The sequence below is a fragment of the Microcebus murinus genome, chromosome 16 (genome assembly GCF_040939455.1).
Source record: "Microcebus murinus isolate Inina chromosome 16, M.murinus_Inina_mat1.0, whole genome shotgun sequence".
Lineage (NCBI taxonomy): Eukaryota > Metazoa > Chordata > Mammalia > Primates > Cheirogaleidae > Microcebus > Microcebus murinus.
In genome coordinates this window covers 67824593-67852516 of record NC_134119.1, presented here as the reverse complement: position 1 = coordinate 67852516, position 27924 = coordinate 67824593, and the positions used below count along the sequence as shown (strand labels likewise).

The window sequence follows — 27924 nt, the reverse complement described above, 5'->3', positions numbered from 1 at the left end:
CAGAAGACTAGGATCCTCATGTCCTGCATGGGGGTAAGCCCAAGCAACAGCGGCATAACAATGGGGCTAACGGAAGAAAGAGCCCCCGGGGATTTATTGAGCTAGACAGTGCTCTGCGTGGGAAGGGGATGCCTCACACTGGTGGGGGCTGGAGGTAGTAGAGCTGGAGGTGGGGCCAGGTTGGGGGTGGGGACTGGCCCAGCAGCAGGACAGAGAGCAGCAGCAGCAGCAGCAGGCCCAGGACCGGGGCTGGGATCAGTGTGTGCCGAGTGACCCTGGTGGGGAGGTGGGAGAGTGCTTAGGATGGGGCCCAGGGAGCCTGTAGCCTTCCCAATGTCAGACCATCTCCCTCCTTCTGGAGAGAGCTGGGGGCACACCTGAGCTGCTGTGGGGGCAGGCAGACCTGGCCCCAGGGCCTCCTGTGGACTGGGACCAGCTCTTTCATCACTGGCACCAGAGCTTGCTGGAGTTCTGGCTGGATGGGGCAGCTGGAGGGAAAGAAAGGAAAGGAAATCACTACCGGGCTTCTCCTCAGCCCCCAAGTCCCTTCCCAGTTCCTGTAGGTCCCATTACCTTTCAGGAGGGCTTCCTGAGATGTCTGGATGAGGGTCTCCCAGAGGGATTGGGGGATCAGCCTGGGAGGACAAAGAAGAACTTGAGGCATAGGGTCCTGCATTGGGAGGGGTCCTCAGGTTGGCCTCCGGACATAAATGACCACATGGAAAGTGGCAGAAGGTGGGAGTTAAGCGTGGGAGCTTTTCTGAGCTATACTGCCAGGTTGGGTTCCCAGCTCTGCCAGTTCCGGCTATGAGTTCTCAGCATGTTACCATACCTCTCTATGCCTCATTTTCCTCATCTGCCAGGCAAGGATGATGACAGTCCCCACATCATAGGGTTAACATGGAGACTAAATGAGTGAATGTAGGTTAAAAAAGTAGGGGAAGGGGGCTGGGCGCAGTGGCTCACGCCTGTAATCCTAGCTCTCTGGGAGGCCAAGGCGGGCGGATTGCTCGAGGTCAGGAGTTCTAAACCAGCCTGAGCAAGAGTGAGACCCCGTCTCTACTATAAATAGAAAGAAATTAATTGGCCAACTAATATATATAGAAAAAATTATCCGGGCATGGTGGTGCATGCCTGTAGTCCCAGCTACTCGGGAGGCTAAGGCAGGAGGATTGCTTGAGCCAGGAGTTTGAGGTTGCTGTGAGCTAGGCTGACGCCACGGCACTCACTCTAGCCTAGGCAACAAAGCGAGACTCTGTCTCAAAAAAAAAAAAAAAAAAAAAAGTGGGGGAAGGGGCTTGGAACAGTGCCTGGTACATAGTGAGCGCTCAATAACTGTGTGAGCTATTTGATGTTATCATCTCCAGTTTCTATCTGATTTTGTAAGTATCCAAGCACTCTGAGGACAGAGACTCCATCTTCTGCAGGTGCCCATCCCTGTGCTGGGCCTAGTTCAGCGAGGACCCTCCTCAGAGCCTGTCTTCCTGCCTGTGTTAGAATCGGCAGGTGCTTTCAGATCAAAGCCCCAATGTTCCAACGGGGACCAGGCCCAACCCCCTTTACCACCTTGTCTCTCTGGAAGGGCCTTCCCACTCCTACACTTTTGCTCTATGGATAATGATGATAATAACAATGACACAAAATAAAAACAGAACACTAATCCCAACGACTATCTTTTGTTTTTCTTTGAGAGAGAGAGTCTCACTCTATTGCCCGGGCTAGAATGCCGTAGCATCAGCCTAGCTCACAGCAACCTCAAACTCCCGGGCTCAAGCAATCCTTCTGCCTTAGCCTCCCAAGTAGCTGGGACTACAGCCATGCGCCACCATGCCCGGCTAATTTTTTCTATATATTTCTAGTTGCCCAATTAATTTCTTTCTTTCTTTTTTTTTTTTTTTTGAGACAGAGTCTCACTTTGTTGCCCAGGCTAGAGTGAGTGCCTTGGCGTCAGCATAGCTCACAGCAACCTCAAACTCCTGGGCTCAAGCAATCCTACCACCTCAGCTTCCCAAGTAGCTGGGACTACAGGTATGTGCCACCATGCCCAGCTAACTTTTTCTATATATATTAGTTGGCCAATTAATTTCTTTCCATTTATAGTAGAGACGGGGTCTCGCTCTTGCTCAGGCTGGTTTCGAACTCCTGACCTTGAGCAATCCTCCCACCTGGGCCTCCCAGAGAGCTAGGATTATAGGCGTGAGCCACCGTGCTGGCCTTGGCCAATTAATTTCTTTCTATTTTTAGTAGAGATGGGATCTCACTCTTGCTTAGGCTGGTTTTGAACTCCTGACCTTGAGTGATCCACCCGCCTCTGCCTCCCAGAGTGCTAGGATTACAGGGGTGAGCCACCGCGTGGGGTCCCAATCACTGTCTTTATGGCAGTGTGTACCCACTGTGCCAGGCATGGAGCCAAGTCCTTTATGATGTGGCCCTTCACTCTCATCCCCACCCTGGGAGCTGGGAAAGATTATCACCATGTGAGCTGTGAGGAAGCTGAGGTTGAGCCCCAGTCTCCCTGGAAGGGAGTGCAGTGTGGCAGGGAGGAAGTAGGCTTTGGGGCCAGGCTAGTGGGAGCTAAGCATCCCTGGGGTCAGCCTTCTTGGCCAGTTTGGACCCTGAAGAGCCCCAAGGGCCCCTACAGTGCTTGGTCGACAGCTATGCAGACTCCAGTGTGGCTCCTGCATTCCTCAGCAGAGGGCTGAGGGCTCCTCACCCTCCTGGCCAAGTCTCTGTCCCTTTCTTTGCCTGAGAATCAGAATTGTAACCTCCACATCCCAGCACTGCTGCCTGAGGAGCGGAGGAGCCTATGTGTGTGGCTGCAGGCAGCAGAGTGTGGGTCACTGTGCCCCCCCCGCCAGGCATTCTGAGGCTGGCTAGAGAGGGCCGGGCCCTTTCCCCACAGTGTGTGGGCGCTTGTGCGTTACATTTATGCAATCCGGGGGTGTAACCACGTCTATGAGGCCTGTGGTATGGCAGCTGCAGCCTTGTGTGTGTGTGGGGCTGGTGGGTCCCCTGGGAGCATTCTGGCCTCCAGGCCTCCCCCTACCTCACCATCGCTCTCATTAGCTACAGCAAGGGCCTTGTTATCTCCTGGCCAAATGATTTTTCTCTCTGCTCCTGAGGAGTAGGGATGTGGGGTGGGGGCTGGGAGGAGTTAAAACCACTCAGCCTCTGTGGGCCTGGAGTGGATGCGGACAGCGGAGGGGTGCTGGAGACTGCCTACCGTGACCTGGCTGTCTGCTGTCTGGGTGTCTGCTTCCTCCTCCTCTTCTCTTCTGGGTAACCTGAGGGCCAACAAAGTCATTGCAAGCATCCTCCTCCTCTGCCTAGTTCCCTTTGCCTCCTGTGGGGCTGGCAGGGAACCTTCAGGGCAGGGGCAAGGGTCTTAACACAGATCATGGATGAGCCTGGGTCTGTCCTCCACATGTATTTTTCAGGGGAATTTTTACCAAATTATCAAAAGAGTCTGTGACCCCCAGAAGGGTAAGGGGCCTCTTCATCTCAGATTGGCTTTCCCAGCCACTACTTTCTCAGCTAATCACCCAGCCAGGAACTGAGGCTTCTGGCTCTCTTTCCCTCCAAAACACCAGAGACTCAGACCTCTCCAAGTTCCCAGGGCATGTGTAGAAACCCTCACCCCCATTCCAGCCTAGTGGGTTGTGCCATTTTTAATCACTGTCAGTCTTGGTGGGTCTTCTTTGTAGACTGGGATTCTGACTCAGACCTCCCAGTGAATAGAATCCAACTGTTTGAGCTGTGCTCCCATCTCAACTTTCTCTAGGTGTGCAAGCCCCCAGCCTCTGCCCCCTAGTTTCACAACTGTTTGAAACCCTGAAATGCCTCTTTGGGGACTGAGGTCTCAAGCTGCCCAGCATGAATGCCCCTTCAAGACCCAGATGTCCACACCACCAGCCATTGTCTTCATTAGGGACCAGAGATCCTGTCCTGCAGCTGCACCATCACCAGCTTTATTTAGACCTAACACACTCAGCAATATGGCTATTTCCTCAGCCTCCACCCAATAAGGGATGCAGGATCACAGACCCCCTGAGACATCTATTTGGGACCCACGTGGTTAGTCCCCCAGCCCCTCTCAAGGTCCAAGCCCTCACCCCTTGCCACCTTTGGAAGCCACAGTATCCACTACCTTCCTCACTCCAGCTTCCCAACCTGGGGATCATACTGTCCCCACCCTCCGGAAACTCAGATGGCACCCGCCTCCCTCCCTCCCTCCTACTCCTGCTCAGCCCCTTCTCCCCTCCTTTCCCTGGTGATGCAAAGGGAGGTCACAGCTCCAGAGCCCCCATTCTGCCCAATCTCAGCTCTTCCCAGGCAAGTCCAATTAGAGGCCATGGCAGGCAGCCTCATTAGTTGCTGCAGCCAGGAGCCTGAAAGAAGGGAGGGGGTGAGGAAAGCACCACAGGAAACCAGAGTCCCAAGGCCAGGGCTCTGGAGGAGGGTGGGCACAGACATCTAGTATCTTCTATATCCTTGGAGGTATGCACACAAGCCTCATAAAAATCGCATAACAACCACAGGGCTGAAGCTTCTCAGCATACAGTTGAATGCTCACACCAGCCTTACTGCAAAGTAGCCAAGCCAGGATTTGAACCCAGGCTGATTGCAGAGCCCACGCTGATCTCCCAACTGACTGGGAGCTCTCCAGGGGGGCTCCTTGGAGGTCTCAGGAGGGTGTTCAGTTAGAGAGAATGACTGATGAAGCTGTCTCATCTGTCTGACAATTGTGTCTTTTTTTTTTCTAATTTTTTTCTTTTTGTTGAGACAACGTCTCACTCTGCCACCCTGGATAGAGTGTTGTGGCATCATTGTATCTCACTGCAACCTCCAATTCCTAGGCTCTAAGTGATCCTTCTGCCTCAGCTTCTCGAGTAGCTGGGACTACAGGTGCATGCCACAATGTCTCTTGCTCAGGCTAGTCTCGAACTCCTGAGCTCAAGCAATCCTCCCACTTCAGCTTCCCAGAGTACTAAGATTATAGGCATGAGCCACCACGCCCAGCCTGTCTTCTTCTTAGAGCCTCTTATACTAACACCACTCCTACAGGGCTCCATTCAAACATGATCACCTCCTCTTGGAGCTTTCCTTCCAGGTGGGGGTGGGTGCCTAATTTGCTTCCAGAACAGTCTTCTGGAACTGTCTAGGTCTGGCTCTGTCTCCCCCTGATCCAGAGGCATTGAGGGCAGGGCTGGGTCTGACTCATCTCCTGGCCCATAGGCCCAAGGTCCTCTCAGTGAAGAGGTGAATGAATGAGTGAGTGAATGACATATGACTCCCTCAGGGCTCTTCCAGTCTTTGTACTCTGGACTTGGTGAATCTGGTGTCACTGTGAGGCAAAGGGATGGTGCAGTGAGGAACCAGCTCCTTACCACAGAAATGGTTCCTTCCTTTCTTCTTTAGGGCATGCCGGCTCTCCCTGGAAGTTTCTCTGTGGAAACAAAAAGGTTAGGTCTCCCCTGACTCTTCTCACTCAAAACCCCCTTCCTGGGCTTTAGTTATGCCCTCACTCTAACAATGACCACTCTGTTCCCTGAGTTACAGACCTAATATATACAGCAGGTCTCCTGGGTTGCAACCTGTGCACAAAGTCACCATCTTCTCCTAAAACCTGCCCTCCTCTTGTGAATTCCTATGCAAGGGTGACTCTATAATGCCCCCAAGAGCAGAAGCCAGAAACTGGATGATTGTTCTAGACTCCACTAAGCCCCCTTCTCCTGCAGAACCCAGGAGGTCCAGGTCCCCTAACCCCCCTGGGATATCCCACAAATCTCTCACACTCATCTGGGTGCAAAAGGAGCTCAACACTTCCCTTCCCAACCCCCTCTTCCCCCAGTCTCAGGCTGGCACCATCTGCTCTCCTTCAGAACCCAGGTACCTCTCTGTTTTCTCCAGAAACATCTCATTGTTGCCTGTGACCTCAACTACCAACTCGACAATGTTTTCTAAATACACCCCGTAAGCTCCAGCCTTGTACACACACCTGCCTCTGAGTAGCCCCCTGGACATCCCTCAGGATTGCATCTCATGAGGCTGCAAGGTAAGTTTGGCATCGTTCCTGTTTTTTCCTCCTTCCCATCACCCAGCCTCCCACAGACCATCTACCCCCAGCTCTGTCCCTCCTCCCTTGCCAATTCTCTTTGCCTCTCTCTTTTTCTCCATCCATAAGGCCTTGGCCTGGCTCAGGCTTCATCCCCATTGCCACAGCCTCCTGCCTGGCTTCCTCCCTCACAGCCTCCAGTAAGTCTCTCACTTGGTCCCAGAGGGATCTTTTTATGCCCAGAATTGACCTCACTCCTCCTTGCTCATAGTCCTCTGTGGTTTTATGTAGAAAAATGCAATCTCTTAGCTTGATAGATAATTCCTTTCCTGATCTAGCCCTGGCCTCCTCTCTCACTAGTCACCCCCAGCCATCCTGTACTCCCCAAGCACGTTATGATTTTATGCCTCCAAGGCCTTGCACAGGCTGTTCCCACTCACTGCCTGGAAGGTCTCTTTCCTCAAACCACTTAACATCTCTCTCCCTTTTTATTTCTTCAAAATAAACTCAAGTGTTAGTTTCCCCTTGATATCTCCCCCAGTCTCCCATCTGACATAGACACCCCCCCCCTTGGCTCCCACAGGGCCTACCCCGCACCTCTAGCACCACAATCATCCTGCATGAGGGTAGCCCACATGCACAGTCTCTCCTATTAGGCCTGGAGCACCGAGAGCCTCAGCCCTGAGTGACTCAGCTCTGTATCCCTGGGCCTAGCACAGGTGGTACCCTGAGGCCCAGGTCAGTCTTCACCTTGACAGGCCTGTCTCTCTGAGAGCTTGAAGCAGAAGCTCAATCTAACTTATATGACTTCTGAGGGATGTGGCTCGTCCCTCGACAAGCTGTGTGTCTGTGGACATGTGATTTCTCCCTGCGCCTCAGTTTTCCATGAGTAACAGGACAAGGGATGAGGATACCTACCTAACAGAGAAACTGAAAGAATTAAATGAGACTCCAAACAAGCCCTGTTGTTAAAGAGAAACACAGAAGCTTCTCTCAACTGAGGGAAAAAGTGATCAGGGGAACAAGTTTCTCCTTTAAGGATGGCTCAACGGCTTTGAAGCGGTATAGTTTTCAAGACAATACAGTGGTGTTTACAGAGTTGTTAATATTTTCTTTTAAAAAAAAAAAGTCCTGCCACTATAATATAGGATATCCCAAAAGTCTCCATACAAAGGAAAAACATTTTATAATGAATATTTTGTAAATAAAAATATATTTAAGGCTGGGCGCGGTGGCTCACGCCTGTAATCCTAGCACTCTGGGAGGCGGAGGCGGGATTGCTCGAGGTCAGGAGTTCGAAACCAGCCTGAGCAAGAGCGAGACCCTGTCTCTACTATAAATGGAAAGAAATTAATTGGCCAACTAAAAATATATAGAAAAAAAATTAGCTGGCATGGTGGCGCATGCCTGTAGTCCCAGCTACTTAGGAGGCTGAGGCAGGAGGCACTCTGGGAGTCCGAGGAAGGAGGATTGTTTGAGCTCAGGAGTTCGAGAACCACTTGAGCGAGAACCCATTTCTACCAAAAATAGAAAGAAATTAGCTGGCCAACTAAACATATATAGAAAAAATTAGCTGGGTATGGTGGTGCATGCCTGTAGTCTCAGCTACTTGGGAGGCTGAGGCAGGAGGATTGCTTGAGCCCAGGAGTTTGAGGTTGCTGTGAGCTAGGCTGATGCCATAGCACTCTAGCCCGGGCAATAGAGAGAGACTCTGTCTCAAAAAAAAAAAAAAAAAATCTCAATTTTCAGGTGGCTATTGAAGACAACATGTCTCAGTTGTTTCAAATGACATTAGAAATATTGTTCAGGTAATTATGGAAGTCATAAAACAATGGTTATTGCTGATTTGAAGATTTCACAGTGAGCTTGCTAGGCTTTTCTTAAAAGTGCTTCATATTAAAAACATATAGACTTAAAGTATCCCTATGGTATTAGGATGAACAACTTATTACCTTCCTATCGTAGCACAGTTTTAAGTAAGGTGATTCTTGACAGTATTTTTTAAAAAACAAAACAACAAACGTCACAGTGTAATTTTTGTGTTTGCTTTGTTCACTTTTGTCTACCACACTGGCAGATCAGTCCCTAGGGCAGGGGTAGTGTCCTGTCTGGATTGTGGCTTGGTGTCTAGCACACAGTGGTTGGTCCTCAGTCAACAAACATATGCTCGTGGAATGGGGAACAAGCAAAGGTGAGAGTGAACAGGCCGGCCCAGGTAGCACACAGAGTCCCAGGGCCCTGTCCCAGCTGCTGGCCTCCTGTGGTTTTAATGCCCCTCCCCATGATCACCTGTTCTCCACCTGGGGCTTCAGGTAGAAACTCAGCCTCCTCATCAGTCTCATTGATGACTTCCTCCCACTGCCACACTCCACACAGAGGGCTGGCGAGATCAGCAGCTGCCACTTCTTGTTTCTGGAAGTGGAGAAGTTTTTGAGGTCAGGAAGGGCCAAATTACGGCAGAAGATGAGGTAAGACATGGAGATGGAAACGGGCTCAGGGGTGGAGCTGGGAATAGGATGGGATGTGGAAAAGGGCCAGTGTGGGGCTGGGGTTGGGGAAGAGGTGGAAAAAGAAACAGGTGCTAGGATCAAAGATTGGATTAGAGATGAAGTTAAGGAATGAGATGGTTGTGGGGGGAGATGGCATAGAGATGAGTCAGGGTTGGGTCAGAGTTGGGCCTGGCATGGGCCTGGGGCTGGCAATGTGTTGGGGGCTGGGATTTGAGGCAGAGAGAGAGTTATAGAAGTGCTGAGGTTGGGGTGGGAGCCCCTTTGGCAGCAATGTGCATTGACTTCTCAAGTGGGCTGACTGCCCAGAGCTCTGGGGTCATGGGCTGGGCCAGGTATGAGGGTCAGAGTAGGGATGTTTGGAATTTCTGCCTTGGTAATCTCCAGAGTATTCAAAGGGTGCTAGGCCCACCTGCCGAATAGCCTCTATCTCCAAGCCCAGCGACGGGGGCAGCAGATTGGTCCAGCCCACTCTTCTTGCCTGGACCTCTTCCGGTAGCCTAGCCACACAGGAGGGGGGAAGGCTGTCTCCACGCCTGCCTGCCACTTGTCAGTCAGCCTACACTGGGCTCCATGCCCTGCCCACCTTGGGGCTAGAGGTCAGGCATCCCTGCCCTTGGGCTCCCTCCTGCCTCCTCCTGTCCCCAACATTCCACTCACTCATCTGGCCCCTCACGGGTCTGACTCAGCCGCTCTTCTAGGCGTGAGATCTCCAGCCTCAGTTCCTGCAAAAGAGGCAGTTGGAGGCGCACCTGGCTCTCCACTCTTCCCACCTCCCGCTGGTGGGCCCCTCTTCCAAGGTCCTTTCTACTTCTGTGACTTCTTTGGGTTCCCCAGGCACATACTGCTGAGGGTTCAAGGGGAAGAAAGCAGTGACAGAAACTTAGGAAGCCAAAGAGGAACAGAGAGCAACAGGAGCCCAGGAGGTAAACCACAGCCAGGAAAATTGAGAAGGCAGGCAGAGGCAGAGGCAGAGGCAGAGGGGAAAATGAGAGACAGATGACATACATAATGAGTGAGATGTGCACCATCTGGGGGATGGTCATGCTGGAAACTTAGACTTGTGGGGGGAGGGGGGAAAGAGCATTTATTGAAACCTTAAAATCTGTACCCCCATAATATGCCGAAATAAAAAAAAAATCCAAATTCATCGCAAAAAAAAAAAAAAAAGAGAGAGACAGATGGAAACAGACTCACAGAGAAGCAAGAGAAACATGGTGTTGTAGGGACTCATAAAGACTAGAGCTACACAGAGAGGAGTTGCCCAGGGAGAAAGAGACACAGAAAGGTAAGGAAGGGAGAGGCAGTGAGAAGATACCCACAGAGAATGAAAGTGAATCGAAGACAGCATAAGAGAGAGGGAGGAAGGACAGAAAAAAAGTGAAAAGGCAGAGACAGAAACAGAGTCATACAGTAGGGATGGAAGAAGATGGAGAAACTTGAAAAAAAGACTGACAGAGTAAGAAAGAGATACAGGGAGAAGAGGCAGCACGTTCCAGAGACAGCAAAAGAGAAGTGGTGAGGGCCAGGCCAGGCAGAGGGCCACTGTGGGTGGTGAGGGGCCTTCTTGAGTGAGTTACCTTAGTTGTCATCCTGTACTCCTCCAAGGTCTTGGCCAGGCTCTCTGCACGGCGAGTGCGCTGAGAAAGCCCAAAGCCTACTGAGACTGGGCCCAGCCCCGCAAAGACACTGGGCTGGTTGGTGGGGGGTTGGTTGGAGGGTTGAGGGACAAGGTGAGCTTGAGGGAAGACCTAGGGCCTGAGGGACAGCACCAGGCAGAAGGGCTTCCAGATCCCAAGGGCTCATGCTTGTGTCCTGGGGAAACCTCTCCCGGTTACTTATCCAGGGATCAGATCTAGGCAAGACTTCCCCTTCCAGACTGGGACAGGAGGTAGGCAGGTGCATGTAGAAGGAATTTCCCTCCCCAGCTCTCTCACCTCAGAGAGGATAGCATCTCGTTGGCAAATGAGGCGTTCACACTCATAGAGCTGCCGCTGCCAAGGAAGGAATCCGTCCCTTCATCTGGCTTCCCAGCTCTCTCCTTGCCCTGCCCTCCCTCTGCCCCACCCCAGTCTCTTCAACCTCCAGAGCTGTCCCTGGACTTGAGGGATTTCAGCCCATCTGGGAGCTGCCCGGGTGGCCCTGGGAACCAGATGGATTGACCCAAGACCCCTGATCTCACCAGGCTGTGGTGGCTGAAACTGGAAATGGGAAAAATGGCACGGGGGATGGTGGAAAGTTGTCAGACATTAGGGAGGGGCAGCACCTTCAAAGCATCCTTCTCTGTGGCTAGCTCCTCACTCCTCCTCTTCACTCCATCCCGCTCGGACAGCAGCTTCCCATTCTAGAAGGAAAGGCTGGTCATGTTCACTTCAGCAAATGGTGATGTTGATATTAACAGCAGACATTTGCTAAACACCTGATATGCACCAGGCCTCAGGCTAAGCCTGTACAGTTTTAGCTCATTTAATTCCTGCAACCACTCTGGTGGGACCTCAGCTTTAATTTCTCTGTGTGCAGATCCCCCATCTATAAAAATGAAGATAAAATAAGAACTACTTCATGGGGTTGCTGTGAGAATTAGTGCTAACATCGAGCACTTTGTATATGTTAACTCATTTCTTATTTTCCGCTTTAAAGATAAAGGCAACTCAGGCACAGAGAGGTTGAAAAACTTGCTCCAAGTCACATAGGTGGTAATTCATGCAAATACTGATGAATGTTAATGAGGACAAAACATTCAGAACACATACCAAATGTTCTATAAATATATATATATACATGCATACATATCTAACATATTTATATGTATAATATATATTTATATAACTATTTTTAAAAATTTATCATGAATTTTTTAATATACACAATAGTGTATATTATTGAAGCCCCATTATCTGTACTATCACTCAGGTTCAATAATTTTTTTTTTTTTGAGATAAAATCTCACTGTTGCCCGGGCTAGAATGCCATGGCATCAGCCTAGCTCACAGCAACCTCAAACTCCTGGGCTCAAGTCATCTTCCTGCCTCAGCCTCCCGAGTAGCTGGGACTGCAGGCATGTGTCACCATGCCTGGTTAATTTTTCTTATATATATTTAATTGGCCAATTAATTTCTTTCTATTTTTAGTAGAGACGGGGGGTCTCACTCTTGCTAGGGCTGGTCTCAAACTCCTGACCTTGAGCGATCCTCCCACCTCAGCCTCCCAGAGTGCTAGGATTATAGGTGTGAGCCACCGCACCCAGCCTCAGCTTCAATAATTACATGTATTTTCCCAGTTTCATTTCTTCTCTCTCCTCCAGACTTTTTGTTTTGTTTAGATTCTTTTTCTTTTATTTTTTTGAGACAGAGTCTCTCTCTGTTGCCCAGGCTAGAGTGAGTGCCATGGCGTCAGCCTAGCTCACAGCAACCTCAAACTCCTAGGCTCAAGCAATCCTTCTGCCTCAGCCTCCCAAGTAGCTGGGACTATAGACATGAGCCACAGTGCCTGGCTATTTTTTTCTATATATTTTCAGTTGTGCAGCTAATTTCTTTCTATTTTTAGTACCGACAGGGTCTCGCTCTTGCTCAGGCTGGTCTCAAACTCCTGAGCTCAAATGATCTGCCCGCCTCGGCCTTCCAGAGTGCTAGGATTATAGGTGTGAGCCACTGCGCCTGGCCTGTTTAGATTCTTTTAAAGCAAACCCCAGGCATCATACTATTTCACCTGCAGCTACCTCCAGCATTTATCTCTTACTTGAGGATTTCTTTCTTTTAGCAAAACCATGAGACCATTATTGATCGTCCCTAACAAAATTAACAATAATTCCCTAGTTTCATCTCATGCTACCCATTTGGTGCTCTTTTTTCTTTAAGGTTGTCTCACAGATGTCTCTTTACATTTAGTTTATTTGAATAAGGATCCAAACAAGGTCCACCATTGCTTTTGGTTGAAACAACTCATTTCTTTTTGTCTGACAGTAATTTCTCCGCACCCCTACTCCCACTCTGGTACCCTTTAGGCCCTTTATCTGTGGAAGGAACTAGGCTATTTGTCCTGTAGGACTGGCTTTTTTTTTTTTTTTTTTTTTTTTGAGACAGTCTTGCTCTGTCACTGGGGCTAGAGTGCTGCAGCATCAGCCTAGCTCACAGCAACCTCGAACTCCTGGGTTCAAGCAATCCTCCTACCTCAGCCTCCCGAGTAGCTGGGACTACAGGTACAAGCCACCATGCCCCGCTAATTTTTCTATTTTTAGTAGAGACAGAGTCTCACTCTTGCTCAGGCTGGTCTTGAACTCCTGAGCTCAAGTGATCCTTTCACCTCGGCCTCCCGGAGTGCTAGGATTACAGGCATGAGCCACCATGCCGGGCTGCATTGGTGCATTTGGATTTGGCTGATTGTGCTCTCATTCCCTGTAGTGATGTTCGCCACGTTCCTCCTTCTTTCCTTTCTTTCTTTTCCTCCTTCCTTCCTTCCTCCCTCTCTCCCTTCCTCCTTTCCTTTCGAGATGGGGCTCTGTTGCCCTAGGCTGGAGTGCACTACAACCTGGAACTCCTGGGCTCAAGCTATATTCCTGTTTTAGTTTACCAAATAGCTAGGACTAGAGGCTCGCACCATCATGTCTGGCTACTTTTTTTCCCATTTTTCTGAAGTGGGGGGGTCTCACTATGTTGACCAGGCTGATCTCGAACTTCTGGCCTCAAGTGATCTTCCCGTCTTGGCCTCCCTAAGTGCTTGGATTACAGGCGTGAGCCACCTTGCCTGGCTTTCATCGTTATTTCTTGTAAACTGGTGGGTAGATCTGGGGCCTTGACCCCAGACTCTTGCTTGAGTTTTTGGCAAGAAGACCTCATGAGTAGCACTATATACATCATACTGTGCCATTCAAGAGCCATGCCATGTCTGGCTGTCCTAACTATTAATGGCATCATTACCTCCAATTTTATAGAGGAAACTGAGGAGTACAGAGGCTGAGAAACTTGGCCATGGTCACACAATGAGTAAGTGGACTCAAATTCAAATCTGTGTGATTCCAAATCCTGTATTTCTTACTCTCAGAATCTCCTCCAAGCTACACACACCTTTGGGAAAGAATAGGGGAACAAAGGGAACTAGCTTCATCCCTAGCCACAGGGAGCTCATAGAGCCTAGAGGTGGAGATGGGCGCAGAAGCAGATGATGACAATGCATGAGGCATGCTCTGATGAGGTCTAGGCCCTGGGCACTGTGAGAACAAAGATGATAGGCTTCCCGAGGAGGTAGTGCTGAATCTTCAAGGGTGAGTACAGTTAGCTGGGAAAACAACTGGGCAGGAGAGGGTAGCCCATGTTTGTCATGAAATAGGACCTGAGAATAAAATGGCCTAAATTCAAGTCTAAAGTTTTCAGGCACCAAAAGCCTACCAAGTTTTACTGAGTTTCAAGGTGAGATGGTCACTAGGGGAGTGCGTTTTGGGGCACAGAAATAGTCCAGAGTTCCTTTTGGACACACCCATCCTCCTGGCACCCCAGGAGATATCAACCGAGCCCTTCCCTCTCTCTAGCTAGCTCCAAGTTCTCTATCAGCAATGCTCCCTCTCAGTCTCAGTGAGCCTGGGCTGCCAATTGAAGGGCAGAGGAAGGACGGGCCAGGAGTGCTGTGTCAACATCTGTCCACCTGGTAGGGATTTGCAGGCCAGATCCTGGGCCACTCAGCAGGGAACCTGGTTACTCAGCTGCTCCTGCCTCCTTCTGCAGTAACCTGAGCCAGCTCTGTAGGTTCTCCATAGGAAGGCTGCCTGGAGCTTCAGAGTGTCTGAGTGTCTTGTTACTCCAGCATTATTCTACTGTAACTTGAGAACTCAATCTATAGCTGCTCTGTAGGCTGCTGCAGGGAGGGGAAAAGTGGAGGGGAGGGAACCAAGAATAGCTCCAGTTTATCGAGCGCCTAGGATGTCCCAGGTGCTGCTCAAGGCACTTGACTTGGCAGCAAGCCTTGCTGGAGGGGAGGGGCAGAAACTGCTGGTTGCCACGCATCATGCTTATTCCTTCTTCTGCTTTTGTCAGGGGATTCCATTCTCCACATTTGAGGGAAGGTGGGTCCCAACCCCAGCCCTGGAGGTGAGTCAAAATGGAAATCTTGGCAGATTCAGGAAGCACAACTGGTTAGCTAATATAGCAGTCATCCTCACCCCTTCTTGCTTGTTCGCCTTCCATTCTAGGGGCTAAAGGTCAGATACTCTCCCCACCTCTCTTGCAGTTGGGGGTGTTATGTGATTCAGCTCTAGCCAGTGAGCTGTAAGAGAGGTCTGCTGGGGATGGGTGTGGTGCTTCTGAAAAAGCTTTTTCCTTCTGATGAAAAGAGAGAAGTATTTTCTGGTGTCCCTATGCCCTATTTTGTCCTGCTTTGAACGAGAACATAAAATTGGGAGCTGTTGCAGCCATCTGTGATCATGAGGCCACAGGCAGACAAATAAGCCAGTGAGTCACCAAACCAACTCAGAATCCACTTCCTTTGAAACCTCTTGTTAAAGAAATGAGTGTCCGGTAGACTGAAGCCGCTGTTTCTTCAGTGTTCTCCTTGGAGCTGAAAGTATTCTGGATCCATCAGTGGCCATGTAACCCATGCCAGGGAGTAGTTTGGCTATGATTGTTGGATGCCAATGAACTTTAAGTGGGGAGGTTCTGCTAGGGGGCTTTAGGGAAAAATTTTCCTCATTCTTAAAAAGAGATGTTCTGGAAGAAACTGTTACATTCTGTCTGCACTCCATGCTTCATACTATGGCAACCATCCTACTGTTGAGATTCCCATTGCCCCAAGGGGTAAGTTTTATAGAGCCAGAGAATAGCAGAACATCTTTGGATTTTAGTGTAAAAACCATAGTGAAAATGTAGGACAAAGAGATTTGAGGGACATATATGATCTGCCCAGACTGGGCAGAGATCCTAAGAGCTGGGAGAGTAGTGTAAGAGAGTCAGAGAAGAAAGTAATAGGCTGAAAATGGGTCCTGAGCTTTCCCCAAACCCAGGTGAGCTGTGAGGGGTAGAGGGGACAGATACAGAATCATACAACCCCGGGAAGTCTGGGAATCTGAGTGGTCCAGTGCCCCCTTGCCGGCTCAGTCTCAGGCATAAGGATAGAGATGGCTATGTGAGGAGCAGAGGTGAAGAAGACCCAGTGAAGCCTTAATGGGCTTTCATAGGTAAGCAGCCAAACATCTTCTGTGGCACTGGAAGGGTGTGGAATTGGCCAAGCAAGAGCCCCAGCACAGAAGAGGGAATGCTAATAGCAGGTGCAGTGAGGACTATAAGTCCAGAGATCCAAAGGCAATGCAGGCCTCCTGTGGATACCAGCATGCAGTAGTGACAAAGGCTGGGAACCAGATGGGACAAAGACCATCAATCTCATGAACAGCAGAGAGGACAGATGTTGATTGAGGACCAACAGCCTCTTAGAGCACTAGGAGACTGTGTGGGTCTTCTGCAATTAGATGCCACCTTGAGGATGGGGGTGGTGATGAATTTCATTGTTAATTGATGAGTTTCAGTTTCAACCTAAAAGAACTAGATGGATCCAGAATGAACTAAGATGATGTTTTCTGTCTCAGATGGAATGGAGCTTGAATTAGACATGAAGTTGAACTGGATCTCTTCATATGATGTGCTAATCCCTGATGATTAATCACCATAACGACCCTACTGAACCTTCTCCAGGTTCTTAGAGAAAACGAAGGCTCGATAAGAAAAAGTCACATACCTAAAGCCTCCCTGTTTTGTAAGTGGCAGAGATGGGATTAAACTCAGAGCTGACTCCAAAGCCTATGTTCTTTTCCAACATAAAAAATCACTAATATCCAAACAACGCTAGGTAACTTTTAGTGGGCATATCCTATGTCTCTTACCTTGTGCCCAAGACTTTATAAGCATCCTCTGGTTTAAATCTCATACAACCCAATGAGGGAGATGCTGTTGTTTTGCCCATCCTTACAGGTGATGGCACTGAGGCACACAGAGGAGAAGGACTGGCCCATGCTTATGTAGGTGGCCTCAGTGTGAACCCATGTAGGCTGGCCCCATATCCCACACTCTTGTCAACCATGGCAGTTCTCACACTGTGTGATATGACCTAAGAGACATTCTCACACTATTGGGATTCTCAGGCCTCACCAAGCAGGCTTCTAGGGTGTTGGGGACAGCAGAAGGTAGGGCCAGGAAGACTCCAAGGACTGCGGAAGGGGTGAGGTAGGGTGCTGGGCCTCAGCTTACCTCCTCCTGCAGAGTCTCCATCTCGGTCACCAGATGCTGCTGCTCTTTTTCCTGACCAACCCCAAGAGAGGACAAAGACTTCATTTCAGACTCCTTGCCCTCAAAGTGTCCTTCTCCCACCCCTAGGAACAAAACCGGGGCCTGAGTCATTAAAGAACAGGGGCTGAGGGGATAGGTCCAGGCAGCCTGGGTGGTTCCTACTGTCTCCTTGTCATGAGAGGGATACCAGGTAGGCTTGAGAGAGTCTGGGATGAGCAGAATCTGGAATGAGGGAGTAAGCCAGGTGACTGCTCCCTTTCTCACTCTATAGTCAGGCTCTGTTGCTCTGACTCCAGGAAAAAGGGAAGGGAGAGGGCACCTTCTTCCCTCTGGGCCAGACTCACTGTCTGCCGAGCCTGGGCCAGAAGGCTGCGGTTCTGTTCCTCCAGGCTCTTGGCCAGAGTCTTCAGGTCCTCCAGCTCCTCATCCACAGCCTTGGCAAACTGTAGAGCCTGCTGGGTGCTAAATGGGGGGTGGGAGCAGATGTGCCACATGAAAGAGAGGAAGGCAGAGATGCACAGAGATAGAGCTACTCCGAGAGACAGCAGCAACAGAGCTGGGGGCAGGGGCAGAAACTCAGAGAGAAAAGGAGGGAAAGAGACCTTGTGTTGGGTACAGAGAGCCAGTTAATTTTTTTTTCTTTTTGAGACAGAATCTTGTCTGTTGCTCAGGCTAGACTGCCATGGCATCAGCCTAGCTCACAGCAACCTCAAAGTCCCAGGCTCAAGTGATCCTCCTGCCTCAGCCTTCCAAGTAGCTGGAACTACTGGCACTCGCCACCATGCCTGGCTAATTTTTTGTTTCTATTTTTAGTTGGCCAGCTAATTTTTTCCCTTTTTAGTAGAGATGGGGTCTCACTCTTGGTCAGGCTAGTCTCGAGCTCCTGCTCTTAAGCTAGCCTCCCACCTCAGCCTCCCAGAGGGCTAGGATTACAGGCATGAGCCACCATGCCCAGCCCCCGTTTCAACCTAAAAGACTGAGGAGGTGGGATAGAGACCTAGAGAGAATAAGGGAGTAAAACAGGGGGACCACGACAGACATGAGAACAACCGAGCACAGAGAAAGGAAAAGGCCAATGATATGGAGGCTCAGAGAGGGAAGGAGAATAAAGAGAAGTCGAAACCCTAGAGGGAAAGATAAACAGAACAAAACAGAGAGGCTGAGACATGAACCAGAGAGAGACACAGAAGAGAAAGATAAGGCCAGGTGTGGTAGCTCATGCCTGTCATCCTAACAATTTGGGAGGCCAAGGTGGGAGGATTGCTTGAGGCCAGGAGTTTGAGACTAGCCTGGGCAACAAACCAAGATACAGTGTCTACAAAAAATTAGCTGGGCATGATAGCACATGTCTGTAGTCCCAGCTACTCAGTAGGCTGAGGCAGGAGGATGGATTAAGCTCAGGAGTTTGAGGTTGCTATGAGCTGTGATGATGCTACTGCACTCCAGCCCAGGAAACAAAGCAAGACTCTGTCTAAAAAAAAAAAAAAAAAAAAGGACGAATAGAAAGGGGAAAAGAAGAAAAAGAAGATGGAGGGAGGGAGGCTCAGGAGTGTTGGTGTGGGGACCAGCCCACCTGCGAAGCTGCTTGCGCAGGGCCAAGATCTCCTCCCCGAGGCGTGCAGAACCCTCCTCCGCTGTCTCTACACTCCGCTGGAGTTTGGCATTCTCCCCGGCCAGACGTCGGTTGCTGAGCTCCAGGTCCTCCAGGCTGTTCAGCAGGTCAGCTGTGGCGGGCCTAGGGGCAGGGAAGGAACCAGGGTCACTGCCCACAGCCTCTGCCTCACTTTCCCTGGTCAGGGTAGGTACTAGTGGTGGGGAGATATAGCTCTTCTGGAGAAAGAGAAACAGTAGACTCCTCTGTTCTCCCTGAGCTGTTAGCAAAAGCCCTGTCCCCCTCACCCACTTCCCAGAAGGACCCCTACCCCTACCCAGGCCTTAGCAGGCTGGAGGGCACAGGGCTGGGGCTGGAGGGGAAGGGAGGGGTCTGAGGATAGGTACAGCTCGGGTCTGGGGTCTTCGCCTCCGAAGCTCTCCAGGTTGGCTGGCTCCTCAGCTTCTGGGCATCCTAGAGGTAGATAGACAAGAGGGTGTTGGGCCCCCCTGGTGACCTTAATAGTTGAGATACCCTAGGGCTGTGGGCTTGGTCCTTTTCTGGCTTCCACCCTTATTTTTGTGGTGATCTCATAGGCTCTAAGGGCTGTAATTACACCCATTGCTCATCTCTACCTTGAGCTCAGGCTGGATCTCCAGATAACCCCAACCCCCCACATTCTTTACGCCCAACACTGGGCAGAACCTCAACTTCTCCGAACCTATTTCTCTCCCCAGTTCTCCTACCATCCACCCAGCCACTAGGCTGAGCCGGCTCCCTTGCTCTTTCTTACTCCTACAGTCCAGCAGAGTCCAGGTCTGTCCCCATAGTCTCCCAACCCCTGACTTTCTCTGCTGTGCCCTTAATTTCTGTCTCCATGGGCCCATTCTGGCTCAGGCTTCACTGTATCCCCACTAGGCCTTCACAACAGCCTCCTCCCTGGCCTCCTAGCCTCCAGTCTCTCCCTCTTGTCCTTCTCCTTCATGGCCCCAGACCTGGCCTGCACCTACTCTGCTCACAGCCCTCCCCTGGCTCCCAAGCCTGATGGAGGAGGTTCAAGAGTGCCAAGAAAACTGCATTTTTGGTTTTTGTTTTGTTTTTATAAGGCTAGAGAAATATATATGGCCACTTTTTAATGAGGCATCTCCTAAGTATGATGTCATACAGATACGATGGTGAGCAAACCAACCAACCAAACCCCTGGGCAGGTGGCCAACCAGATAATCAGATTTCCTTTGTAGAAAGAAAGGCTGCTGGTCTGTGAGTGAGCATGGAGAGCAAGGGACCCTAGCCTGGGGTATCCCAGGGCTTCCTCTGTGCCCAAGGTATAAAGGAGGAAGGAAGGTGAGGAAAGTTTAGGCCAGGAAAGCAGCCTGAGCAAAGGCCCATGGTGGCAGGTATGGGGCACATTCAAGGAAGGGCAGCAAGGCCAGAGGGCCTGTGAATGCCTGGACCAGAGCAAGGAGGTGACAGCTCAATGAAGACTGCAATGACTGCACCAAGGTGTGGGTCCTTGTAGGCCTTTATAATAGGGCTAGTGTTAGGAGTTAGAAACAACCCTGTGAGGGGGGGAAATCCCCAAAGCTCAGAGAAGGATGGGGGTGGGGTATACCTAGAAGGCCAAACTCACAACTACAGGCTAGAACAAAGGTCCCAGGTCCCACCGTATCCCTTGCTCTGCCCTGGGTGGGGAAGTCCCCATACTGTCTGACCCTGGGCCTGCCTGCTTCATTCTATATATAGCAATCTCACCAGATGGCAGTTGCGGGGAGGTCAGGGCTCCCTCCAAGGCGGTCTCCTCTTCCAGCTCTAATCCCCTGCATCAAAGGGATGAGGCTTAGTGCCTGCCTGCAGTGCCCCTCAGTCCCGACTAACCACAGGCAGGGGGATTGTGGGAGGGAGGAGGGGACCAGGTCAGATGAGAGTGGGCACCATGGGGAGGAAGGTGAGGCCAGATGGCGAGTGCCTGAGGCCAGATGGAAAAGCAAGAGGGGCAAGGACTGAATTTGGTAAGGGATGGGGAGGGGCCTCTGTCAGCCCTAAGCTGTCCCCCTTCTCCAATTCCCTTTTATTTCTGCCTCCCAGACCCTCTACCTCCCCCCACCCCCAACTCCATCTCTTTATTTTTCTCTGCTCCTCAGCCTTGTTCCAATCATAGTAGGTCCCTGGGCCTAAAGAGTGCTGGCTGCAATAAGTGGGTATGACATTAGATTTTAGGAAGGACTTCCCTGGGGAGGATGGCATGCAGGGACTCACCCATGCAGCTGACAGGCAGCAATCCAGTCCCGCATGACGACCAGGAAGGTGTCCAAGTCCACCCTGGCCTGAGGGCCCTCCCTGTTGGGGTCCAGGCTGTGGGCCAATGTTTGGAGGCGGGTATCCTGGGGGCCCCGGCCTGTCACAGCCTCCAGGTAGGCCAGCACATGGGTCACAGTCACAGTGCCTGGGACAGAGCATGCAGTGAGGGAGTGAGGGGCAGATGGAGTTGTGGACAGGCAGTGGCTTGGGACCAGGAAATCACTGGCTAGGCTGCTGGCACTCTTGCCTATAGGCCAGTGGAGATATCTTAGACAAGTCCCTTTCCCTCCTCTGAGTTAACTTTTTCACTCGGAAATGGGGCCCAGTCATTCCCACCTCACAGGGTGGACGAAGAGGACAGAGTTGAGGGACAGCACCATGGTGGCTGCCTCTCTCCCCTCCCGGGTTCCCAAAGCCCTGCCCTCTTCTATCAATGTCCTTCAAGATTTCCTCATCTTAAAAGGGCTCCACCCCCTTATCCACTTCCTTTCTGAAGCTCCCCGCAATCATGGACTTTGTTCCTGCAGGAATCCCTAGGCCAGTTGTCTTTCTGAGAGTCCCCAGTTCCCAGCCCCCAGCCACCCCCACTACTCCCCAGCACCCCATCCTGCCGCCACCTGTCCTCTGAGGGTCACAAGCTTCAAATGTGGAGTTGAGGATTTGCTCCTCTAAGCTGAGCAGCGGCTTCAGGTTCGCCTCGTCAGGCTGCTCCCAGAGGTACACTGAGGAGACAAGAGGGCCCAGCTCACCAGTGAGGAGGAGGAAGAGGAGTGAAGGATGACATTGGCCTCCTGACTCCGCAGAGAGGAGGGAATTCACTTGGAGCTGCCTGCAGTTGGGGCTGGTGGGGAATAGCAGGAAACTTTGGGTGGGGGCAGCAATGGAGGTTTTCAAGTTACTTGCCCCCCATGTGGAGCCCATCTTTCAGGCCAGGAAGTTTCCCCTGCTGTCTAACCCTTTGTGTCCAATCAGCTCAGGAGCCCAGATAACTAATGCCCTGAGATCACCCTTCCCTCTTCCCCAGCCTCCTAGGCTTGGCTCAGAAGGGGGCAGGGCCGGGGGCGGGCAAAGAAGAGAGGATTGTGGGAGGAGCTGAGGGTGAAGGGGGGCCCAGGAGCCAGGAACAATCCAATAATGCGCGGGCAGTGCAGATCGATTCCGCCTGCCGCATCTCCGGTCTCCCAGCTCACCCTGAAGACCAGGTCTTTCTCCTCTCTGCATCCCCAGAGGAGGCTGGTGTCATCAGAGCCTGCGGGCCAGGGGCCAGAGACACAGAGGGATGGGGGCAATCCAGGCAAGGTGGGCAGTTTGGGTGTGGTTAGGAGCTGGATCAGCCTGTCAGACGACCTGGGCCCAGAGCCTGGATGCATGCCTGTGGGCAAGTCGCTTCTCTTTTCAGAGCCTAGTTTGCCTACTGGTAAAATGGAGGGGTGGGTAGACTGATCCCCTTCACCAGGGCTGGGAGAGTTAGTTCTGAAGAACACACGCACATGCACGTACACACGCACACAGGCACTTAGTAAATGCTCTGCGACATAGGAGAAGATCCTCTACTCCAGGAGCCACAGGGCTAGAAGTGACTTTCTAGGCTCCCTGCCCTGGCCTTGGACAACTGGGTGCAATAGCTTACTAAGCACAGGCTGCAGGGGTGGGTACACTCAGGGGGCAACCTGGGTTTGGCCTCAGACGTGTGGCAGCACCTGGGGCAAGTTACTCAACCTATCTTCCCCACCCCCTTCCTTGTGTCTGTCTCTATCTCTCCTTCTCGGTGTGTTCTTCCTTTTCCTTTGGGAGCCTCCAGGAGCTGGCTCAGCTCTCGCCCACAGGTTCCTGGTGGCCTCACGCCCTCTGCTGGTGCAGACAAAGTTTAGATGGCAGTCACTAAATGAACAGCCTATCCTCTGGATGCCTATCCTGGACCTCACACCCTGTTGTCTGCCTCTGACTGTCCTCATCCTATCTGGAAGGGCCTGGGACCTGGAGAAAAGATGCAGGCTGTGCTGCTAGATGCCTGGGAGCCTCTGAGAAAGGGGTTCTGAGTCCCCCATCATCCTGGGCTCTCCTAAAGGTGGAGGCCTCCTCCCCCATCAGACTGGGCTCTTCCACTTAGCAGATGAGTTTCAGAGAGGCAACCCAGTGTCTTCCCCACAAGCTGGCTTTTATGCCCATTCAGTCTGCCTCCACCCATTCATTCAACAACAATTGAGTTGTGCTAACCAGTAGGGCACCCACTCGCTATGCATGGCTCTCAAGCACTTGAACTGGGGCAAGTGCAATTGGAGATGCTCTGTTACTGTAAAGTACCCACTAGATCGTGAAGACTTGGTATAAAAAAAGGGACTATCTCAATACATTTTTATATTGGCTATATGCTGACAGGATATTAGTCTGGATACCTTTCATTTTACCTGTTTCTTTTTTCTTTAAAAAAATTAAAAATTACATATGTGGCTCATATACAGTGAGCACTGCTCTAGGGACTGGGAATATCAGAGTGAACAAAACAGACACTGCCTTGTGGAGCTCATGCTCTGGTGCGGGAGACACAGATAAAACAGATGACACATAGATGTCAGTGCTATGAAGAGAAGCAAAGCAGGGCAGGACAGAGAATGTCACAGGGAAGCTGCTTTACATAAAGTAAGAGGTCCCATCTGGGCAGCAATCTATTAATAAATGGAGTGAGGGGTGAGCCTGCAGGTGACAACACATGGAAAGGCTTCTCTGCTCTCACACAGTTGGGCGTCCCCAGAGCAGATGACATAAGGGGTACACACAGGGGGCACTTAGTCCACCCTCCCTCCCTGCACCCACACGGAAGCTCAGCCACCCCAAGCCACCTCTCCTGAGTCACAGTCTCGCACCCATTCACCCACTCCAATTCTCCCAGGTCAAACAAGGGCCCAGCCACCTACTTTCTGCAGCAGGGCCACCCGCCTGGCCTTCTGGGAGGTCCATGGGCCACCCCTGGTGCTCCGCAGCTGCCAGTGAAACTACCAGCCTCCTTCTCTCACCAAGAGGGACCGGAAAGGGACCAGCTGCCTCAAGAGCTCCTGGAAGGACAAGCAGAGGAATGGTTTCTTCAGATCAGCCGCAGAGGTGGGGCCCTCCCTGCTCCACCCGTGCCTTAGGCCCTCTGGGTTCTCACAACCTGTTTGCCATCCCCGCCTGCCCCGAGCAGCTCCCGTGGGACCTGTTTTATAGACTGGAGGTGTGGGATGGGGAAACAGGGGCCTGAGGGGTAGGATCAAAGGGGATGGTGGTGGGGGTCACTGCTTCCTCTCCTCCGCACAGCTTCTTGTCCTAGCCTTGTCCCTCCCACCCAGGGACTGCCCTGTACCTTCCCCTCTTTTCCTGCAGCTTAGGCCCAGGCCTGTCTTACCCTCTCCCCCAGGCCATGCCTCAGCCTCCTCCTAGCCTCAAATTTCAGACTTCCCCGACAGGCCGTCCCCACAGGTCCCTGCAGCACACCTGCCCCATCCTCTGCTCAATGCTCTTCCATGGCTCCCAGCACCCTGGGGACAGAGCTAGACCCAGGCCTTGATGCAAAAGGCCCTGCATGGCTGGACCTGCCTGCCTCCCCACTGCAAATCATAGATGATGCTCCAGCAACTCGGAACTGCAGCTGCTCCCACCTCTGGGGCTCTGCCTGGGATACCCTTCTTGCCTTCCTGTCTTGGCTTGAATGTCCTCTCCTCTGGCAACATTTTTGATGTCCACCCCAGCTGAACGAGGTGCCATGTCTGGGCTCCCCCATGGCCCTGGGCCGCTGCCATTCCTGCCACATTAGCCTGTGTTTGGGCTGTCAGCCTCTCAGGTGAGTTTGATTCCATCTCTCTCCTGCTCCCAGGCCTCCCATGGCTCCCTAGTGCCCTTGAACTAAGTCTTAGCTCCTCAGGCTGGAGTGACACCGTGGTCCCTGAAGCTCCTTGTTTCTTTTTGTCACTTTTCTCTCCATCGGCCAACCTCTAGATCCCTCCCTCATCATGGCCTGTGGGAGCTCAGCATCTTCCTCCAAACCTGCCGCTTCCTGGGTTTCCAGCTCAGAATGACTATGGTCCTCTCTGTGCCCAGCCCCTGCTTGCAGCTGCCCTGCGTGTCCCCTCCTCTGGGCACGACCATGCCCGTCCTGTCTCCATTCAAACCAGGCTGACCCTATGACTTTGGGGCCAAACTCCAGTCCAGGCCACTTCCAGGAGAGAAAAGGCACTACACAGAGTTACACTGGACCAGGTGCCCCCCAGGGCTAACCTGGGCACCTTGGGCCTACAATCACACAGGTGGCCCGGCCTGTCAGTCCTCACCAGGAGCTCCTAACACCTTGCTCTCCCCTGCCAGACGGATCTGCCGCCGACTGTGCTTCCAGGAGGCTTTTCGAATGTTCTGGAAACAGGGGTCTTTGAAGAAAGGCCTTTCCAGGGCTGGACAGCCCTGCAGGGGGCAAATGGGGTGACTGTATTTTGGGGAGATCTCTGATGGAATTTCAGAGGTCTCTGATTAAATTTGGGCAGGGAATCTGAGAGGATTTTTGGTGGGTTTGACAAGACTTCTGAGGATCTCTGACAAGATTTCAGGAATCTCTGCTAGGATCTGGGGAGAACGTAACAGGATTTCAAGGAAAGTCAGGCTGAGGGAGAAGTCTGACAGAATTTCTAGAAGATTCTAACAGGATTTCAGGGGTCACCTATAAGATCTCCAGGAGGGATCCTTTCAGTATTTCTGAAGTGACTTGGTCAGAATTTCAAGAGGACTTTTAACAGGATTTAAAGGACCTGATATTGGGGGATCTCTCCTACGATTTGTGGGGCTTTGCCAGGATTCTGGGAAGGGGCCCTGACAGGGCTACTCTGGGGAAACTCGCCACGGACAGGGCGCACCTGGAGCCACCTGAAGGCCGCGAACGACGAACGGCGGTTGCGTCTGGACCAGGGCTGTAAGACGCGCGTGCACTTTTTCCCGCCAGAAGAGCAAAGGGGGGCGGGGCGGTTCCGAGCGCGCACGCGCGGCCTCTAAGTCCCGCCCCGCCTCGCCCGGTCTCCTTCCCAGACGCAGGCGCACGACTCAAGGCCCCAACTGCTCTTGTCAGTTACCTGTAATGGAGAGGTTGCGCATGCGTAGGGCTGCCCAGGCGGCGGTCCTTGCCGGGTAGAGCGGCTGCATGCCCACTGGCGGAGCGGATGACTGCTGCAGCGTTTAAGGCTGGTGTTGAAAGGAAAAGGTGGCTGCGCCAGAGCCTTTCCTTTGGCCTCAAGCTTTGGTGAAATGGGGCCAAGCAAGGGAGAGTTGAATTGAGGGACTCCCCGTCCACTCCGCACTTCTTATCAGCCTCCAGGCTGTGCCTTTTCTGCCGTTTGTTCCGTGCCGGGCCGCCTGGCACCGTCACAATGATGTCCTGCCTTGTGCAAACTTACCTCAACTCAGTCTTCTCCTGCCTCCTTTTGTGGCTCCAGTCTGTATTAATAATACGTCCTCAAAGGCTTTCCCACATCGTTTCATTCATTCCTTTTAGGAGAAAATTGGGGTTGGGGGGCGGGAAATATTCTTAGCTTTTCTGGCCAGAGAGAGGATTACATTCAAAATTGACTGACAAGAAGATTTGGGACAAAAGATATCCTATCCACTCGGCCTCTTTGCTAGCCCAGACCCAGAAAGGGAGTCCTGTTATACATCCTCTTGTCCATCTGACCATTGCTCGTTCAGCTGTCACTTCCTCAGAGAGGTCTTTTCCTGCCGCATTGTCTATACTAAACCCCCATCCCTCTAGCCACTTAACTCTGTTTCAGGGGTCCTCCTGGCACGGTTCACCATGTCTGTGTTTGTGTTCTATCTGAGAACACTCCTGGAATGTGAGCTCTCTGCAGTAGGAGATGATTTTGAGATTAGAACATGGCTGGTCTAGGGTGGGCACTCAAAAAATTTTGTTGGATGTATGAAAGAATGAATGAATGACTGGAATCCATGTGTCTTAACTACTGGGCTAGAGTGATGATAAGGCTGTGAGCCTGGAGTCCCACATTGTTGGGTTTGAATTTTGGCTACATTACTTCCTAGCTGTGACCTTGGCACCATGAAACCCTCTCTGAGTCTGTTTTCCTCCAAGAAATGAAGATAATGGTTTCTTAGGTTACTTCGAGGACTTACGGTGATAATCCAAGTTTACTAAAGGTCCTTCTTGATTAGTAGTTATTACTGTATCTTGGGTATTAGATAGTGGCTTGTTATAAAGCCTGGGAAGGAACCTGTTTGTGGTTCCTGATGTGGCTTGAGTAGTTAAAAGGCACCAGGTAGGCTGGTGTGGTGCAACACACCTGTAATCCCAGCACCTCAGGAGGCCGAGGTGGGAGGATTAGTTGAGGCCAGGAGTTTGAGACCAGCCTGGGCAATATAGCAAGACCCCATCTCTCTAATGTATCTCTCCCATTGTATGAATATGCCACAACTTAACCATTTTACTCTTTTTTTTTTTTAGACAGAGTCTCACTCTGTTGCCCTGGCTAGAGTGCCATGGCGTCAGCCTAGCTCACAGCAACCTCAGACTCCTGGGCTCAAACAATCTTTTTGCCTCAGCCTCCCAAGTAGCTGTGACTACAGGCATGCACCACCATGCCTGGCTAATTTTTTCTATATATTTTTAGTTGGCCAATAAATTTCTTTCTGTTTTTAATAGAGACGGGGCCTCACTCTTGCTCAGGCTGGTTTCAAAATCCTGAAATCCTGACCTTGAGCGATCCTCCTGCCTCGGCCTCCCAGAGTGCTAGGATTACAGGCATGAGCCACCGCGCCTGGCCAACCATTTTACTTTTGATGGACACTAAGTTGTTTCTGATTTTTGGCAATCACGAATGCTGTTGCTATGAATTATTTATTTAGATCTTCCTTAATTTCTCTCAAATGTCTCAGAGTTTTCTGATTAGAGATCCAGCAAATCTTTTGTTAGATTTACTCCTAGGTATTTTTTTAATTCTTGTCTAAATCATATTTTTAAAAATTTTATTACTTTTTTGTTCCTTGTATTTATGAATATAATGCATTTTTTTTTTTTTGAGACAGAGTCTCGCTTTGTTGCCCAGGCTAGAGTGAGTGCCGTGGCGTGAGCCTCGCTCACAGCAACCTCAAACTCCTGGGCTCAAGCAATCCTGCTGCCTCAGCTTCCCAAGTAGCTGGGACTACAGGCATGTGCCACCATGCCTGGCTAATTTTTTCTATATA

General features: G+C 51.2%; 1 protein-coding gene and 1 long non-coding RNA gene across 2 annotated transcripts; one reads left to right on the top strand and one right to left on the bottom strand.

Moving 5' to 3' along the window:
* Positions 1-66: 66 nt before the first annotated feature.
* Positions 67-26133, bottom strand: KASH5 (KASH domain containing 5). The gene is made up of 20 exons (XM_012754458.3): positions 25806-26133; positions 23631-23768; positions 21333-21437; positions 20674-20860; positions 20170-20234; positions 18825-18891; positions 18400-18561; positions 17171-17288; positions 16788-16838; positions 10829-10906; positions 10500-10556; positions 10143-10202; positions 9223-9287; positions 8975-9062; positions 8345-8467; positions 5388-5446; positions 3224-3284; positions 574-635; positions 378-488; positions 67-275 (listed from the first exon to the last, which is right to left on the bottom strand). The coding sequence occupies exons 1-20, from the start codon at positions 25873-25875 to the stop codon at positions 134-136; spliced, it is 1869 nt and encodes a 622-aa protein (XP_012609912.2). The 5' UTR covers positions 25876-26133; the 3' UTR covers positions 67-133.
* LOC142861178 (uncharacterized) lies at positions 1912-16315 on the top strand. The gene is made up of 3 exons (XR_012912562.1): positions 1912-2028; positions 5911-6055; positions 16130-16315. It is a non-coding gene; the product is annotated as an uncharacterized LOC142861178 (long non-coding RNA).
* Positions 26134-27924: the final 1791 nt, after the last annotated feature.

Excerpts from the sequence above, each read along its gene's own strand:
- KASH5 (XM_012754458.3), bottom strand. The coding sequence starts at position 25,875 with ATGCAGCCGCTCTACCCGGCAAGGACCGCCGCCTGGGCAGCCCTACGC. Across the intron at positions 10,907-16,787 it reads TGGAGACTCTGCAGGAGGAG|AATGGGAAGCTGCTGTCCGA; the intron begins GTAAGCTGAGGC and ends CTTTCCTTCTAG. Across the intron at positions 5,447-8,344 it reads AAGCCCCAGGTGGAGAACAG|AGAAACTTCCAGGGAGAGCC; the intron begins GTGATCATGGGG and ends TTGTTTCCACAG.